The 15,858-nt window shown below is 42.5% G+C and overlaps 1 protein-coding gene and 1 pseudogene across 1 annotated transcript in view; one reads left to right on the plus strand and one right to left on the minus strand.

The window, feature by feature from the left end:
* The first annotated feature begins 1,038 nt into the window (after positions 1-1,038).
* LOC100068945 (hypoxanthine-guanine phosphoribosyltransferase pseudogene) lies at positions 1,039-2,359 on the plus strand (annotated as a pseudogene).
* Positions 2,360-11,375: 9,016 nt separating this feature from the next.
* The window catches only part of CD38 (CD38 molecule), a 50,684-nt gene continuing 46,201 nt past the window's right edge, over positions 11,376-15,858 (minus strand). Inside the window, exon 8 of the mRNA XM_014738766.3 lies at positions 11,376-15,329. Coding sequence (XP_014594252.1) covers positions 15,266-15,329 — 64 coding nt within the window. The 3' untranslated portion in view covers positions 11,376-15,265. The remainder of the gene's footprint in view (positions 15,330-15,858) is intronic.

A 15,858-nucleotide genomic window follows, 5' to 3' on the forward strand; every position in this document is an offset into this window, starting at 1 on the left:
CTGATACCAATTCCTGGCTTCAACATATGTCTCCCCTAAATCTGATTACTGCCCACTATATTTTTTTCTTTGACAAGCTACCTTATGTTTTGTTTTGCTTTCTTTTTCTTTTTATGTGGAGATGATGGGCTTTACTCACCATCAAGCTTTTATTAACAGATAAAATTGGGAAGCAGTGGCATATCAGAATTTAGAATAACAAATTTCCTCTACTGTAAGTGGCCATTAATTTTTAAATATGTCATCAATAAGTAACAGGACTTCAGGGAAAAAAAGAACACATAAAACAAACACACCAAATTTAAGATACTCTGAACTTTTGTAATCTGAAAATGTGAAATGAGTGAGCTTCTTGAATTTGAAGAAACAGTTAGGGAAGAGCTTGCTTTTGTTTGGCATTTTTAACTTTCCAGAATGTTATACCCAAAGCCCATCCACTTGGTTCACCCACCCAGCAACAATTATCCTCTTCTTTCTGAATTTTTATTCACTTGTCTTTGCTGACAAAGCCAGCAAAGACATTACATTAAAAAGACATACATTAAAAGCCATTAGTCTTCAGCAAAGAAAGTAAATAAAAAATGGAGCACGCAGGAAAACTGACCAGTTGCCTTCAAATCAATGCCCAATATTTCCAGCAGAGGCAGGAACCAGCTCTCAGGTTATGTGTCTGGGATAAGCTTGGGTCATAAAGCCTGGAATTATTTTCATAGTGTTTCAATAGCATTAACTGAATTTTCCCTTTTGTTCAGATTACTTCAGTGATTCTTTTTCTATGGCTCCTTTAAATATTAATGACTTAGAAAATAGGGAAGCCCAGTTCCCTTGCTCAGGTTTGAAACTTGGCCTTGCTTCTTCTTTCTTGAAAATCAGGTGACATTCATGTTGTAACTCAAAAACATGGTTTCCTACAAATGGATTTAAACAGCAATGACTTTTCTTAAAAATTCCCCTGATGTGACATTGAATACATTAAAAACTCAAAGATATACTACAGCCTCGTAACGAAACACAAAATACATTTGTCAGTGTAATCAGATGTCGGACCTCAGGTTGGGCAATATCTCAAACTACAAAGGCTCAGAATTTTCTCTTATTAAATAGAGAAAAGAGTCCCTGGGTTACAAATATCTGAGTCACAACCACTTTAGATATGCAAGTGAGCCAGGGCAGCGTGGGGTGGAGGATCCCCTCTCACTGAGACACAGACCACTACACTGAGTCCCTGGAGTGAGCAGCGCCTTGATGCCAGAAGCAAGGATGAGGCACGGTTTTCCTCCTGAGTCTTCACAGCAGGCCTGGAAGAGAGGTGCCCCTCCCTCTATTTTACCCCTGAGGAAACAAATTTTGAGAAACGAAGCAACATGCTCAAGGTCACACAACTAGTTAACGGCAGACTTGGGAGTCTGTGACCAAGTTAGGATGACCAATTGTTGCACTTGCCTGTGACTGAGGCGGTTGTGAGGGTGAGGGACTTTCAGTGCTAATATTGGGACAGTCCAAGGCAAACCAAGACAAAATGGCCACCCTGTGTTCAAGTCCAGTGCCCTTTCTACTAAACCAGTCCAGTTAAGGGGTTACACGGGCTGCTGTGAGATGGCCTGGTCATCCAACCCATGTTAACAACATGAGAATTTCAAACAGCTAGGTAACAACAATCTTTTGTGCTCCTCCTCCTTAGCCGGTTCCATCATGGCGGCCCACGGTCCTGCATCATGATTAGTGACGCTCAACCAGATTATGACCTAGATGTATTTTGTATGTCTAATCATTACACTGATATTTTAGAAAGAGTATTTATTTTTCATGGACTAATTGTGGACAGGACAAAGTGGCTTACTCTTGAAATTCTATGAAGATGGGAGGCTATCACATGGCAGCCCTGTGCATGCCCTGGGGTGGGGGTGGGGGGCTGTAAATTCTCTGCTGACTTGCTGGATTACACCAAAGCCCTGAACAGAAATAGTGATATATCCATCCCATGACTGCAGATTTTATCAGACTGAAGAGCTACCTTAATGACCATTCAATTGGGACCATAAACGTAATTTATGGAGATGATTTTGCAACTTTAACTGGAAAGAATGTCTTGATTACTAAAGATATAATTGACATCAGCAAAATAATGCAAATCTTGCTTTCCTTAGTCAAGCAGTATAATCCAAAGATGGTCAGCATTGGAAGTTTGCTGTGAAAGAGATCCCCCCACTGAACTATTGGATGTAGGACAGATTGTGTTGGATTTGAAATTCCAGACCAATTTGTTATAGGATGTGCCCTTGACTATAACTAATACATCAAGGATATCACTCATGTTTGTCTCATTAGCAAAACTGGAAAAGCAAAATACAAAGCCTAAAATGAGAGTTCAAGTTGAGTAGCAGGATTTGGGGACATCTGGAGTACCACTGACATCACCAGGAAAATTGTCAATGTTCCAGTTTTGCGGAGTAGAGCTTTTTGCAACGCACCTTCTGAGAATTTTATCTGTTTCGTATGTTAGAAATAGCAGTTGCTGCCATCCTGAACTCGTTTGCTCCGAGCCAATAGGCCGTCAGATACTTTGGATGGATCGTTGTTTAACTTGTGAATGAAAAACCTCTTAAAAAACAAAACAAAACAACCCTATAAGAAACATTTAGGGAAGATATATTATATTATTAATATCTATATTAATTTTTATGTAGTTGTGAATTCATGAAAAGAATAGAGGTAATTGAATATTGTTAATTATTCCCACTTTGAAAAGTAAGAAGTCAATTTTCTTATCTGACAGGATCCAAGTGGTTTTATTTTATTGCATAAACCATGTTTCCTGGAAGTATTTTAGCGGTGTTTCAATAGCATTAACCGAATTGTCCCATTTGTTCAGATTATTTCTGGTGAGTCTTCTTCCATGGTTCCTTCAAATATTAAGCAGTATATTCCACAACCTTTACACATTTTGAATTTTCAATGCAAAATCCTTAAAGTAAAGATTGTCTTCATAAAAAGTCAACCAAAAAACGGCAGGGCCAGGACTAGGGTGAGGTGAATGAGGCCCCCATGGTTCTTCCAGGACCCTGAGAGGGATGCTTCCTGAAATTTTGCGCCCTCAGTGACTCTCTCATCTCGGCCTCGCCTGACTCTGCCGGACAGAATGGACGTGGAAAGCGCTCTTCACCTGGCTCTGAAGCGTCATATTCGCTTTGAAGTTTCTGATTCAAAACATACATGCACCTGCCCAATTTGGTGACATCTCATGATTTAATGTCTTACTTGAGTTAAATTAACTCAAGAGGAAAACCCCATGTTAATACCTACATATTCAAACACTTTATCTTTTATGCGGCTTTCCATCTAATTCTACCAATACTTTTTCTTGTATCCATAACTTATTCAGATAAAATATATTTCTCTCAGGTATTTTTTAAACTACACAACAATCTTTCTATTCAATTCAAAGACTAGACTCTATTTTATTGTTATTTTTTTCTTAAAGATTGGCACCTGAGTTAACATCTGTTGCCAATCTTCTTTTTTCATTTTTTTTCCCGTCTTCTCCCCAAAGCCCCCCAGTGCCTGGTTGTATATTCCAGTTGTAGGTCCTCTGATTGTGCTATGTGGGATGCTCTCTCAGCATGGCCTGATGAGTGGTGCCATGTCCGCACCCAGGATCCGAACCTGCAAAACCCTGGGCCACCGAAGCAGAGCGCGTGAACTTAACCACTTGGCCACCGGGCCAGCCCTAGACTCTATTTGAAATGAAGACCGTAGCCATTTTCGCCCTAAACATTCCAAAGAGTATATGTCCCAATTTATAGAAATAACAATGTCATGTAATTTAAAACACCTGGGTGAAGACTTTGGCGGGATATCTTGAAGAACACATCCAGCCTCACAGTCACAAGGATTGCTCTTGGCCTCCAAGGACCAGAACCGCGGAGTCCCAGGAACCTTGGAGCTGTGTCTTTCTACTGAGGAAACCGCACTTGTCCTCATAGAAGCAAAGCATATGTCATAGGATAATAATAATGACGATAACAGACATCTGTTGCTCACTTATATGTGCCAAGGACTAAATGGCACATAAGTGCCACAACCAGCTGGCTGTCTCTCCAATACCCAATCTTGCCTTCAGCTAAAGAAGTAGCACTTTTAGCTTGTTCACAGCTGGACAGAATAAAGCCCTCATTTTCCGGCCTTCTTTCTGGCGGGTGAAGTCCCGTGAGTAAGTTCTGCCCAGGGGGGTGTCATCAGAAGTGTCCTAGGGCGGCTTTCTGGAAACTTTCTCAACAGACACTGCAGATTTACTCTTTGGCTCTTTGTCGTCCTTTTCCTTCCTCCTGCTGCTTGGAGCACAGATTCGATGGGCTGGAGAGCCACCCTGGATCACGAAAACGAGAGCATGGCCTTGTAGCGAAGAGGAAAGAGGTCAGGTCTCTGAGGACCTTACAGAGCAGAGCCATCCGACCAGCCCCAGGCCACTGCCCTCTGGGCTTTTACCTGAGAGGGAAATAAAATCTTCAGATTTAACCCACTGTTATTACGGGGTTTCTGTCATTGGAAGATAAATCTAATCTTTACTAATTCTTAGCCTCCCAGCAACCCAACAAAGCAGTTATTATTATTAACCCCAGTTTATAGACCAGGAAACTGAAGCACGAGAAGCTTCCAGCCAAGGGTGAATGAGCCAGAACACTCCCAGTGTGGTCCTGAGTCTGCGTTCCCAGAAGGCTCCGTGCTGCCCCCTAGCGGCACTTTGTTCTCACTCTCCCCCTTCCTGTCTCAAATAGGGACTCTGCAAGGCCGAACAAGCTCTAGAAAATAAGAACGACAATAATAATAACGGCGGCCGTTTATTGTAGCCGTTTATTGAATCACTGAATTATAGCAAGCCAGGCCTTATCATTTTATGCTTACGGACGCCGAGGCCCAGGGAACGTTGGCTGAGGTCACACAACTCACAAGAGGCTCAGCGGGAATCAAGCCGAGTGTCTCGCCCGCAGCCTTACTCAACCATTAAATATTGCTGCCGGACAGTGTGCCAGGCAGAGAACAGCGTGTGCTGAGGGGCGATGGCAAGAGCAAGCGCTGGGGAAGCCAGAAGGCTGGGGTGGAGGGAGGCGAAGGCAGAAGGTGGTGCCGGAGTGGCCTGCAGACAGACAGGGCCACGAGCTCCCCGGATTGTCACCACTGATGTTAGTCACCTTCTTCTCAGTGCTCGAAGATAGACAGGGGTAATTTCTTATTCAAAAACGGCTCCCTGGGTGAGACGTGGCCTTTCTGCGGATTCCCACACCTCCAGTGGGCTCCATTTGCCGAGTCCGTCCTTGTCACCAGCACACTGAAGTGCACAAGGCGCTCTGAGGGGTTTGCAGTCAACCCCTCCTCCGTCGAGGGGAAGCACCAGCAGCCTGGCATCTCTCAGGCGTCTTTGAGTAGATTTAGAGCATTCTGAAGTCCTTTACTTCATTAAACCTCCCATAAATTCCCCAAGCCCCTCTAGCCCTCAGAATGTTCCAGAAAGTTTGCCTCAACCTCCTTGTTGCCAAATACAAGGGCTTCTTTTCTGTCCAAGGTTATTTTTATTTCCATCTTCTGACATTTCAGTCATCTTCCAACCTTTCCCCTCCTCTCTTCTTTTCTAATTGGCTTTCCTTCTACGGCTCCGGCTGCTCCTTCTCAGATTCTTAGTCACTCATCCTTCTTCAGACTCCCACTGCCCCCTAGGATTGTGGCCATAGCTTCTTGACAGTCTTTCGACGTCCAGCGAAGCTACTTTCCAATTCATTCTCTATAAAGTCACCAGGGTGATCTTTCCATGTTGCAAATCTGATCATATCTCTGCCCTGTTTAATACCTTCCCAAGTGTGGTCAATGGCAAAACAATAGCCACAAATTCCTCCTGATCCTGATGCACATTCCTTTGCAATGGGAATTTGCAGTTCCCCGATCAGGAGGTATTTCTCTACTGCTTGAATTTGGGCCTGACACCATGCGACTTGCATTGTTCATAATGGTTTTTTTTTATAATTTCTCTTTAATAGACTTTTTAAAAGGAGCAGTTTTAAGTTCACACCAAAACTGAGCAGAAGGTACAGAAAGTCCCATATAACTCTTGCCCCTAAACATGGATAGCCTCCCCAACTACATACTGCCTCCTCCGCTATGGCTTATTTTTTTTTCTCTGAGGAAGATTGGCCTTGAGCTAATATCTGTTGCCAGCCTTCCTCTTTTCCTTGAGGAATATTGTCATTGAGCTAACATCTGTGCCCGTCTTCCTCTATTTTGTATGTGGGATGCCACCACAGGATGGCTTGATGAGCGGTGCATAGGTCCGTGCCTGGGATCCAAACCCACAAACCCTGGGCCACCAAAGCAGAGCATGCGAATTTAACCACTACACCACCAGGCAGGCACCACTATGGCTCTTTTCAAAACATAGAAATAAAATAAATATGTCAAAATAAGGAATGGATAAGTAAGTTACGATATAACCATGTGGTGGAATATTCTTCACAAATTAAAAATGACAATGTAGAACCCTATTTATTTATTTTTTTTAAAAACTTTTTTTTAAGTTTTATTTTTTCCTTTTTCTCCCCAAAGCCCCCCAGTACGTAGTTGTATATTCTTTGTTGTGGGTCCTTCTAGTTGTGGCATGTGGGACGCTGCCTCAGTGTGGTTTGATGAGCGGTGCCATGTCCGTGCCCAGGATTCGAACCAACGAAACACTGGGCTGCCTGCAGCGGAGCATGCGAAGCCAACCACTTGGCCACGGGGCCAGCCCAAGAACCCTATTTATTGACGTAGGATAATGTTCATAACATAGTAATTGAAATTTTCAGGTCGCTGTAAGGTAATATGGCATGATCCCATTTCTCTAAATGTATATCTATTTCATTAGATCTAAGATGTCATCAATTATAAGATCAACTAATTTATTCATCATTAAGAAGAAAGACACTGCCAATTAAACCATGACATATTGCTTTCTAAATACATTCATTCTAAGATACATCCTGGTTTCAGAAATTCTAAAATGTGAAAAAACTGTTTCTTAGGAGGTACATGTCTGATTTATATGAAATACGTGGTTACCACGAAAAGTGTACAATATATACACAAGATGTTAGCAGTGATTACCCCTGGGTGGTAAGATCATCAATGATTTTATTTTTATTTTTTATTATCTGTATTGCTTACATTGAAGAAACAGTAACTTGGTTAATAAAACCATTTTAAAGGAAAACTATCAACCTCCCCTTTTGGAAGATTTTGTCATCCACCTCCTGCCATCCAGCAGTGTGCTTTGTGCTCATGGCGCCCGTCTATGTCCTGGCCAGTCTCACCCATCTCATTCCCAGCCCTCCTGAAAGACTCGTTTCCCAGCAAACACAGTGGGCTGCTGCCAAGAAGGATAAGGGAATGCCTTTGGCCAGGTCCGAGCTGCAGGAAAGAGATCCCCGCTTGAATCCACAGAGATAGGCCATAAGCTCCCCAAAGGTAGCCTATGTCTGTTTCTATCAATATTCTCTCACTAGCACCTAGCACGAAGAAAAGGATCAACTAATATTGGTGACTGAATGAGTAAATAGTAAATCAATTATTTAATCGTGAGGCTGAAGCAGCCAGCAAAGCCAAGTCTGGAAGAAGGAACTGAGATGCTGAGGCAAGAATCCAATAGTGTCCTAGAGACAAGAGCTCTGAAAGCAAATACTTTTGAGTTTCTACTGTGTGCCCGGGGTTGAGGATGAAGCAATGAACAAAACAGACCAAAGCTTGCCATCATGGCACTGAGATTCTGGGTGAAAGTGGATCAGGATGGGGGAAGGGAAGGAGAAGTCCCTGCTCTATCACCATTCAGATTTGCCATCCTCTACCTGGGGCTTCCAGCTCTAGGTCTAAGGCTGCTGCTGGAGTTTCAGTGTTTTTCAGCAAAGGAAAGGGGAAAAAAGGGAAATCCCAGGCAAGTGTCTTGTCTTTATGATGACCAGGCAATTGCATTGATCATGTCCACTCACCTCCCATGGGCCAGAGCCCGCTGCTGAGATGGGAATATATTCCGTGGCCAGGAAACCACATTCCTAATTAAAAATGGGGGGGGGGGTGGAGAATACTATTTATTACCAGAAAAAGATATTACACAACAGTCAGCAATCTTCACCACTCTCATTTGAGGTTTCTTAGGCTTTGTCGTATAAAAGGGAGCCATCGAGTAAGGAAAACCTTGGTTCCTAAGCTACTGCCTACAACTCAACACCCACCCTCTACGACTCCCAGGAGGACTCAGTTTCTTCACTAGTCAAGGGAAGAGGTTGAGTCATTGCTCTGCACCCGTAACATTCCCCCATGATTCTGTCATGCTTCTGCAATAAGTTATTACAGAAATGTCTATTTTGTTACTTTTACTGTGAAAGCATTTGATGTGTTAATGATCATGGGTAACACAAAAAAACAACAGGTCTTTAAAATGATCCCATCTGACAGCCCGGAGTCGATGACTTATCCCCACGTTCTAGAATGCTGACGGTAGGAAGGACCTAACGCGACCCCACAGTGCTTCCTTCCTCCCCCATCGCCAGTCCAAGGAAGCTGTGCCGGGAGCAGCTTGTGACTTCTATGGCCCAGTGCCAGGTTAAGTCATAAGACTGAGCAACTAAGAGGGACTGAGACTTAGTGGCTCCCGAAGGGGCTTTTCTCCCTCCAGCAGTCAACTTGGAACTGATTATTCTACCCGTTCAGGGAACGTCCCTGGAGGACAAGTCTGTGGAAACTGGACTGGTTGCTAAGTATCATTCACAAAGGGAGATTTGTTCTTGCACCGAAGGCGTGGGTTAGCTACCCCATTTCTTCTCAGTCTTACCCTTTTGCAATGTTCTTTCCATTTGCTCATTATACTGGGAGGGAACTTGTACTTCCAGGACATTTTGTCTTCTGATCTCATTCTACCAAGGAGAGCTGCGCACCTTTACTGTCACCAGAGTAGTGGGCCCCTGGTCAATGCCAGGGGAGGTTGTTGAACTCTTGGTGAGCTTAACGAATGAAAATTACAAATGTGAAATTCTTAGATTTGGCAGGGGGAGAGGGTCCTATTGATACTGTTTGTCAACATCCAGCTCAGGATGGGAGCCAGCTCTTAATGAAGGCTTTCGTTTTGTTTTTTTGGGTTTTTTTTGAGGAAGATTAGCCCTCAGCTAACTACTGCCAATCTTCCTCTTTTTGCTGAGGAAGACTGGCCCTGAGCTAACATCCATGCCCATCTTCCTCTACTTTATACATGGGACGCCTACCACAGTATGGCTTTTGCCAAACTGTGCCATGTCTGCACCCAGGATACGAACCAGTGAACCCCGGGCTGCCAGGAATCGGAATGTGCACACTTAACCGCTGCGCCATCGGGCCGGCCCCATTAGTGAAGGCTTTCGGAGCACACCTGGCCCAGTCCTCTCAGGTGGGCAGATACTAACCATCTAGGACAAGCCAAAGCTTGTGAGAGTGTGGCTGACCCTGCTGGTTGGCAAGAGGGCCATTCCCCAACCTCTTCTCCATCGCTCCCAGAATCTCAGGGTCTCAGCTTCTAAACCAACGAGGCTTATCAAGGAATTTCCTCCAGAATAAAAATGGGTTCCAACATTTTTTTTTAACGTAAAAAGCCAACGTTATAGAGCTCTATGTGTTAAACACTGTTCTAAGAATTGTATGTCTCGAAACAAGTGAAAGAGGTAGGCACTACCATCCCCCCCCTTTTACAAGTAGAGAAACTGAGCTCTGTTCTGGCATTTTACATGTATTAGGCCCCGTACATCAAACGGATCTATGCGACTGTGAATCTGAGATTGGTAAACCAAGGAGGCAGGCACCACACTCCATATGCTATCTACCATGCGCCATCCGCTGTGTTTATTTCTATTCCCAGAAACATCAGTGGCCACGTCTGGTGGTGACATAGTGACAGCTGAGTGTCCTTAGGGCAAGAACGACTTGTCTACCTGACCAGTCTGTGGAGTGATTTTGGATGTGCTCTTGATTAAGTGGTTTCCAAACTATTTTCTTGCCCTCCTGGAGAACCTATGAGCATCTGATATTCTCTGGAAAATTTATTTCCAGCCAGAGTTGTATTCTTGCTGATATAATATGTGATGTGCCCAGTACAACACATGTTAGTTTTCTCTCCTCTACAGGTCTGCTTTGTGTGTCAAGCCTTTAAACGTTGTTTCACGTTTATATACATTATTAAGAATTACACATTTCACTGTGTTATTACATAGACTCCTGGAAGGTCTCAAGATGAATTTTCTTTACTTTTTTTTTTTGAAATGTAGCTCTTTTTTTTTTTCTTTTCTTTTTTTTCCCCCTAAGGATTGGCACCTGAGCTAACAACTGTTGCCAATCTTTTTTTCTTCTTCTTCTGCCCAAAGCCCCCCAGCACATAGTTATGTATTCTAGTTGTAGGTCCCTCTGGTTGTGCTATGTGGGACGCTGCCTCAACATGGCTTGACGAGCGCTGCCATGTCCACACACAGGATCCGAACCAGCAAAACCCTGGGCCGCCAAAGTGGAGCGCACGAACTTAACCACTCAGCCATGGGGCCAGCCCCTCAAGATGAGTTTTGTTAATAGAGAACAAGGGTGTGTCCTCATGTGATTCTCAAATCTGAGGTTCTTGCTGAAGAGCAAACAGCACTGTTGCTTCTCTGATGTCTCTAAGGATAAAGAGGAGGGAGTGAGCACTTTCAGGGCTTCAACAGACTATAAGTTTGACCTCTCCTGGGCATCTATTCCCACCTCCCTCACCCACATGACACACCCAGCATGACGATCTGTCCTCTCGTTACCTGCCCAACTCCCTTGATCTTGGGGTGGGGATAAATGAGAAGACCTGTTGCCTTTGGCAGTCCATCATCAACTTATTTAATTCTTCCTTTCACCCAAGAGATAACTGTTTTCGGGTTTTTTTCCCAGCTTTTTTGAGGTATGACTGACAAATAAATACATATTTAAGGTGCACGATGTGATGTTTTGGTATACGTATACATTGTGAAGTGATTATCACAATTAAGCAACTTAACATATCCATCACTTCACATCGCGACCTTTTGTGCACGTGGCGAGATCCCTTGAGATCTACTCTCTTAGCAAATTCCAAGCATACGATACAGTATTATTAACTATAGTCACCACTCTGTACATGAGGTCTCCGGAACTTAGCCATCTTTTAACTGAAAATTTGCACCCTTTGACCAGCATCTTCCCCACTTCCAACCCCAGCCACTGGTCACCACCATTCTACTCGCTCTTGCTATGAGTCCAACTTTTTTAGATTCCACATATAAGTGAGGTCATGCAGAATTTGCAGAGACAAGTGTTTTTAAAAGAGTAATTCCACAAAGTCCTTTATTATTCTTTTATTGTTTGTATAATTCATTTGTCTGTTAACAATACATTCCAAATTGGAGATTCACAAACGTTCAGGAACTTGCCCAGTTAATAAACTGTCTCTTAATTCCATGGTTTTCACTAGCTTGTGCCACTTGCACATCGATCAGAGGATGAGAATGGCAATGTGCACCTATGTGAGTCAAGTTCAAGGATAAATGCTCTATCAGGGACCAGTTCAAAGCCTTCTGTGCTTTGTGTGCGTGCGCTGAGAGCCAGCTAACCACTGCCTCTTGGGGTGGCACCCAGGTACTGAGTCCCTGATGGATTGTTAAAAAAATATATATATATGCATATATACACACACATTAAAATGATGATTCTTAGTAGTATAGATTAATTGCTTATTTTTAAAAAACTGTGGCAAATGTCTGAGTTAACATTGCATTTATAAAACGTCTTTTAAAGTTATATCATACTCTAGGTTTACTTTCACATTTTACTTTATACAACTTTAATTTGCCATACATAACATTTATCTAGTGCATATAACTACTCGCCTTTTAAAAATGCACAAAAACAGAGTCTCGGGGCCGGCTCGGTGGCGCAGCGGTTAAGTTTGCACGTTCCGCTTCTCGGCGGCCCGGGGTTCGCTGGTTCAGATCCCAGGTGCGGACATGGCACCGCTTGGTACGCCATGCTGTGGTAGGTATCCCACATATAAAGTAGAGGAAGATGGGCACAATGTTAGCTCAGGGCCAGGCTTCCTCAGCAAAAAGAGGAGGACTGGCAGTAGTTAGCCCAGGGCTAATCTTCCTCAAAACAAACAAACAAACAAACAAACAAAACAGAGTCTCCTTCTATGCAGTACAGATTCTACCCAAGAAACGCAAGTCACAGTCTTAGGCATTGTTTTAAAGAGCAGTGGGATGCCAAGAAATAAGTCGACGCTACTCTTGCTGCATCCATCTATCAGGGAGTGTGCAGACATGGGCTGAGCTTGTTTCCAATGAGAGCTAAAGGCACAGAAAGCTGTCAAGCCAAAGCCAAAGCCAAAACAAAAATGTGTTATGCCAAAATATTTGATATACACCTGGCTTTGTCTACCAGGTATATAAAAGACACTAAACAAGTCAACACAGTGATGCAGGGCTAAAGGAGAATCCATTGAATGAGGAATTACTGTGGATTGAGACAAATGGTTTTTGAATTACGAAAGTATATACATATATTGTACACACCAACACATACATATGTGTGTGTGTGTGTGTGTGTATCCTTTAAAGTATTCAGTCTAAAATTTCAGAACTGTATTTAAAAGTGTGCCTCAAACATTATAACGTCAGGAACCATTACAGGAAAAAAATAGTCTTAGGGAATTAGAAAATGGAAATTAGGGCCTGGGTCATTCCCGCAGCCTTTGAGTTAGTATGATGGTGGATGCAAGTTCGGCTGGTAAGAGGATTTTCAAGAACAAATAATAATGCAGTGGGACACAGGGAGTAGCAGGGTTGTGAATAAAGCATGCAGTTTATGAGCTATCAGTCATTCAGTAGAGACATCACTTAGAAGAAGAGCGATATGGAAGATCTATTTATATCAGTAGGCCAGAAAGTCCTCATGGCTAGAGATAGCTGCATGGTCAATGGCAAAGGTACAGAGTTGGAACTAGAGAGAGAGGGGCATCATGGTAGTGAGGATACAGAGGTGGTACAGGGAGAAAAGAGCACCCAGCCCCTAGCCATCTCCAGGACTCCCTGAGGCCCTCTGTGGCACAGTGTGAAAACCTTAGGACCAGCCACCTCTTAGGTCTCCACCAACTTTGAACTTGAACACTCAAATGAGTCTTCTTGGGGGAAGCATCTTACAAATTAATTTCTACTCTGCTTCGTCTTTGGAAGTGGACTTAAAGAACAAAATTTTTCTGGCACAGGCAGCCACTCCAAGGGGTATCCTGGTGAACAAGGAAAGTATATTAGAAAGTCCAGAAATCAGCAAGCAAGCCCAATAATAAAGCAGAGTCTGGAACGAAAAACAGCCAGATCACCCAGTGGATTAGTAGAACCTTATTTCTGAAGACATTCTGCAGGTAGAGTTAATTGAAATTTGTGGCAAGTCTGAACTGGCCCCAAGCACCAATCCTAATGTTCAGCCAAGACCATATTCCCATGAGATGTTCAGAAGGGGCTAGTAAACAATCCCTGGACTGACCACAAGGGGCTTTAGGTGCAAGGGCTCCTGAAGAGAACTAGATTGTCAACCAGGGGCAGGCAGAAAAGGAGCCAACCTTGGTTGAGTGCTTGCTTCCATACAAGGCACTGCACCAGACTGTCAGCTTTTGTCATCTTCTTTACTTCTCACCCCACTTTAACAGGGGTAAGTTCATAACCCTTATTTGAGTGGCAAGGAAGCTTAAGTTCAGAGAGGTTAGGTGTTTTGTTCAGGATCACAGAGTGATGCCAAAATACAAATCCAGAAATGCCTGACTCCAAAATTTATGATGTTTTTGACAAACAAAGTGGGTTCCCCAAAGGAGTATCAAATTAGTTTTTTAATTCCTCATTTAACGCATCTATGTTTTTAAAAAAAACAATAGAAAATCTCCAGATGTTTAAAAATTTAGCAACATCTTTCTAAATAGCAATGAAATTAGAAAGTATTTTTAACTGAATGATAATGAAAGAGACATCATAATTTAAGAGCTGCAGCTAAAGCAGCACTCAGAGGAAAATTTGTAGTACTGAAATGTATGTATAAGGAAAGAAAACAGGCTGAAAAATCAATGCTCTAAGCTTCCATCTCAAGAAGCTCAATAAAGAAACCCAAAGAAATTAGAAGGAATTTCTATATCTCTAATAATAAAGAGAAGAGTGAAAACCAATTAAATAGAAAGAAAAAATCAACAAAGCTAAAGATTAGGTTCCTGAAAAAGTAATAAAAGTGATAATCCCCAAGCAAGACTGATCAAGAAAAAAGGGCAAAACATAAACTGCAGTACCAGGAACAAATCTATTTTAACTGCCCACTACATGTGTGAGACAATGAACACAAGGAGGAGGAAGAGGAGGGAAAACATGCATCTGAAGCCATCCAGAAAAATCGCATTCCAGATTCTACAGTATTCAATTTAATCCAACATGCATTTATTAGAAGAGAACATAAGGCACTGTCAGTTTGGTATTGAGAAATACCAAAAATATCTTGAAAGAGAGAGCACAGGTACTTTGGAGTCAGACAGAGCTGAGTTCAAATTCAGCTTCTACCTTGACTTTAGGCAAATTATGTAACCTCTCTGAGCTTCCATTTTCTCATCTAACAAATGCGAGGTAATAATATCAACTTTATAGGGCTGTTGGAAGGATTGGAAATAAAGCACCAAGTAGAGGGGTAGCTTATATCCTACAGAATACTTTTCCCAAATGACCCATAACCACAGCATTTATAATTTAACTCTCCATAGGAAGGGTACAAAAATATATCAACACAAGGTCATTCAATTGGAAATGTAACATTTTCTGAACAGCTTGAGCATTTACCTTTCTTCCCTTGCCTCTACCAATAAGAGAGGTTTGATGTGGTCATTTTTCAACAGAAAGAATGTTATCAACATACAAACAACATAAAAGCATCATATGAAAGTTAAAATGAAATAAATTAATACAAAAATTTCATTCTAATTTTATAAAATTAATTTTTTTCTGGATTTTTAAGCTATCAAAATAAAAACTATGCCGGTAACTTGAGTCCTTTTAGGACTTTAGGGGAAAAGGCTTCCATCTCTGGTGTTGACGCTATGACAGAGGATCCCTTCAAGTCCTTTGTTCTCCACCAGAGTGTCTACTGAGTCATGCACGTTGATGTAGACTGCAAGGGCTCAAAGATCTGAAACAACCATGCAATTGGCTCATATCCCAGATGTGCAAGATGGATGCTCAGGATTTTTCACACACTGAAGAAACCTGACAGGCCTATGGAAAGAAAGCAAAAGAATAGATCAAGAGGAAGTTCAATACATCTATGGTTCAATTCACCAATGAAAGTAGCCCCTTCGTTAGCAACAAAAGTACACATGGAACACTTAGCACCCATGCAAGCTTCTCTCTTACAGTGTCAACACGGAGAAAGGTCAAGTGCAAGATGGAATGACTTAAAGTCTGGTCCAATTTAATTTCATTTCACTTGTAAAGCCATAGAAATAAATACTGAGAAGGCATGCTTGATGATAATATGTGGAGATGAAAACAAATGTCTGGCTCTTGTATGTCACAGATATGTGCTATGAATGTCAGCTGATGATCAAAAACAGCAGAAGGAGCAACCCGAGATGAGGGACCCCCATATTTTCCATTGATGATTTGCTTTCTTCTCTTCAAAAGCTCCTTGAGGGGTGTTGGCTCAAAGCATCAGAGGTGGCACAGAGGCTATAGACTCTGGGCAAAGGCTGGAAGCCATCAGCTGGAGAACAACACTTCCTTTGCACAGAACTAATCCAAGATA

The sequence above is a fragment of the Equus caballus genome, chromosome 3 (assembly GCF_041296265.1).
Source record: "Equus caballus isolate H_3958 breed thoroughbred chromosome 3, TB-T2T, whole genome shotgun sequence".
NCBI classification, from domain to species: domain Eukaryota; kingdom Metazoa; phylum Chordata; class Mammalia; order Perissodactyla; family Equidae; genus Equus; species Equus caballus.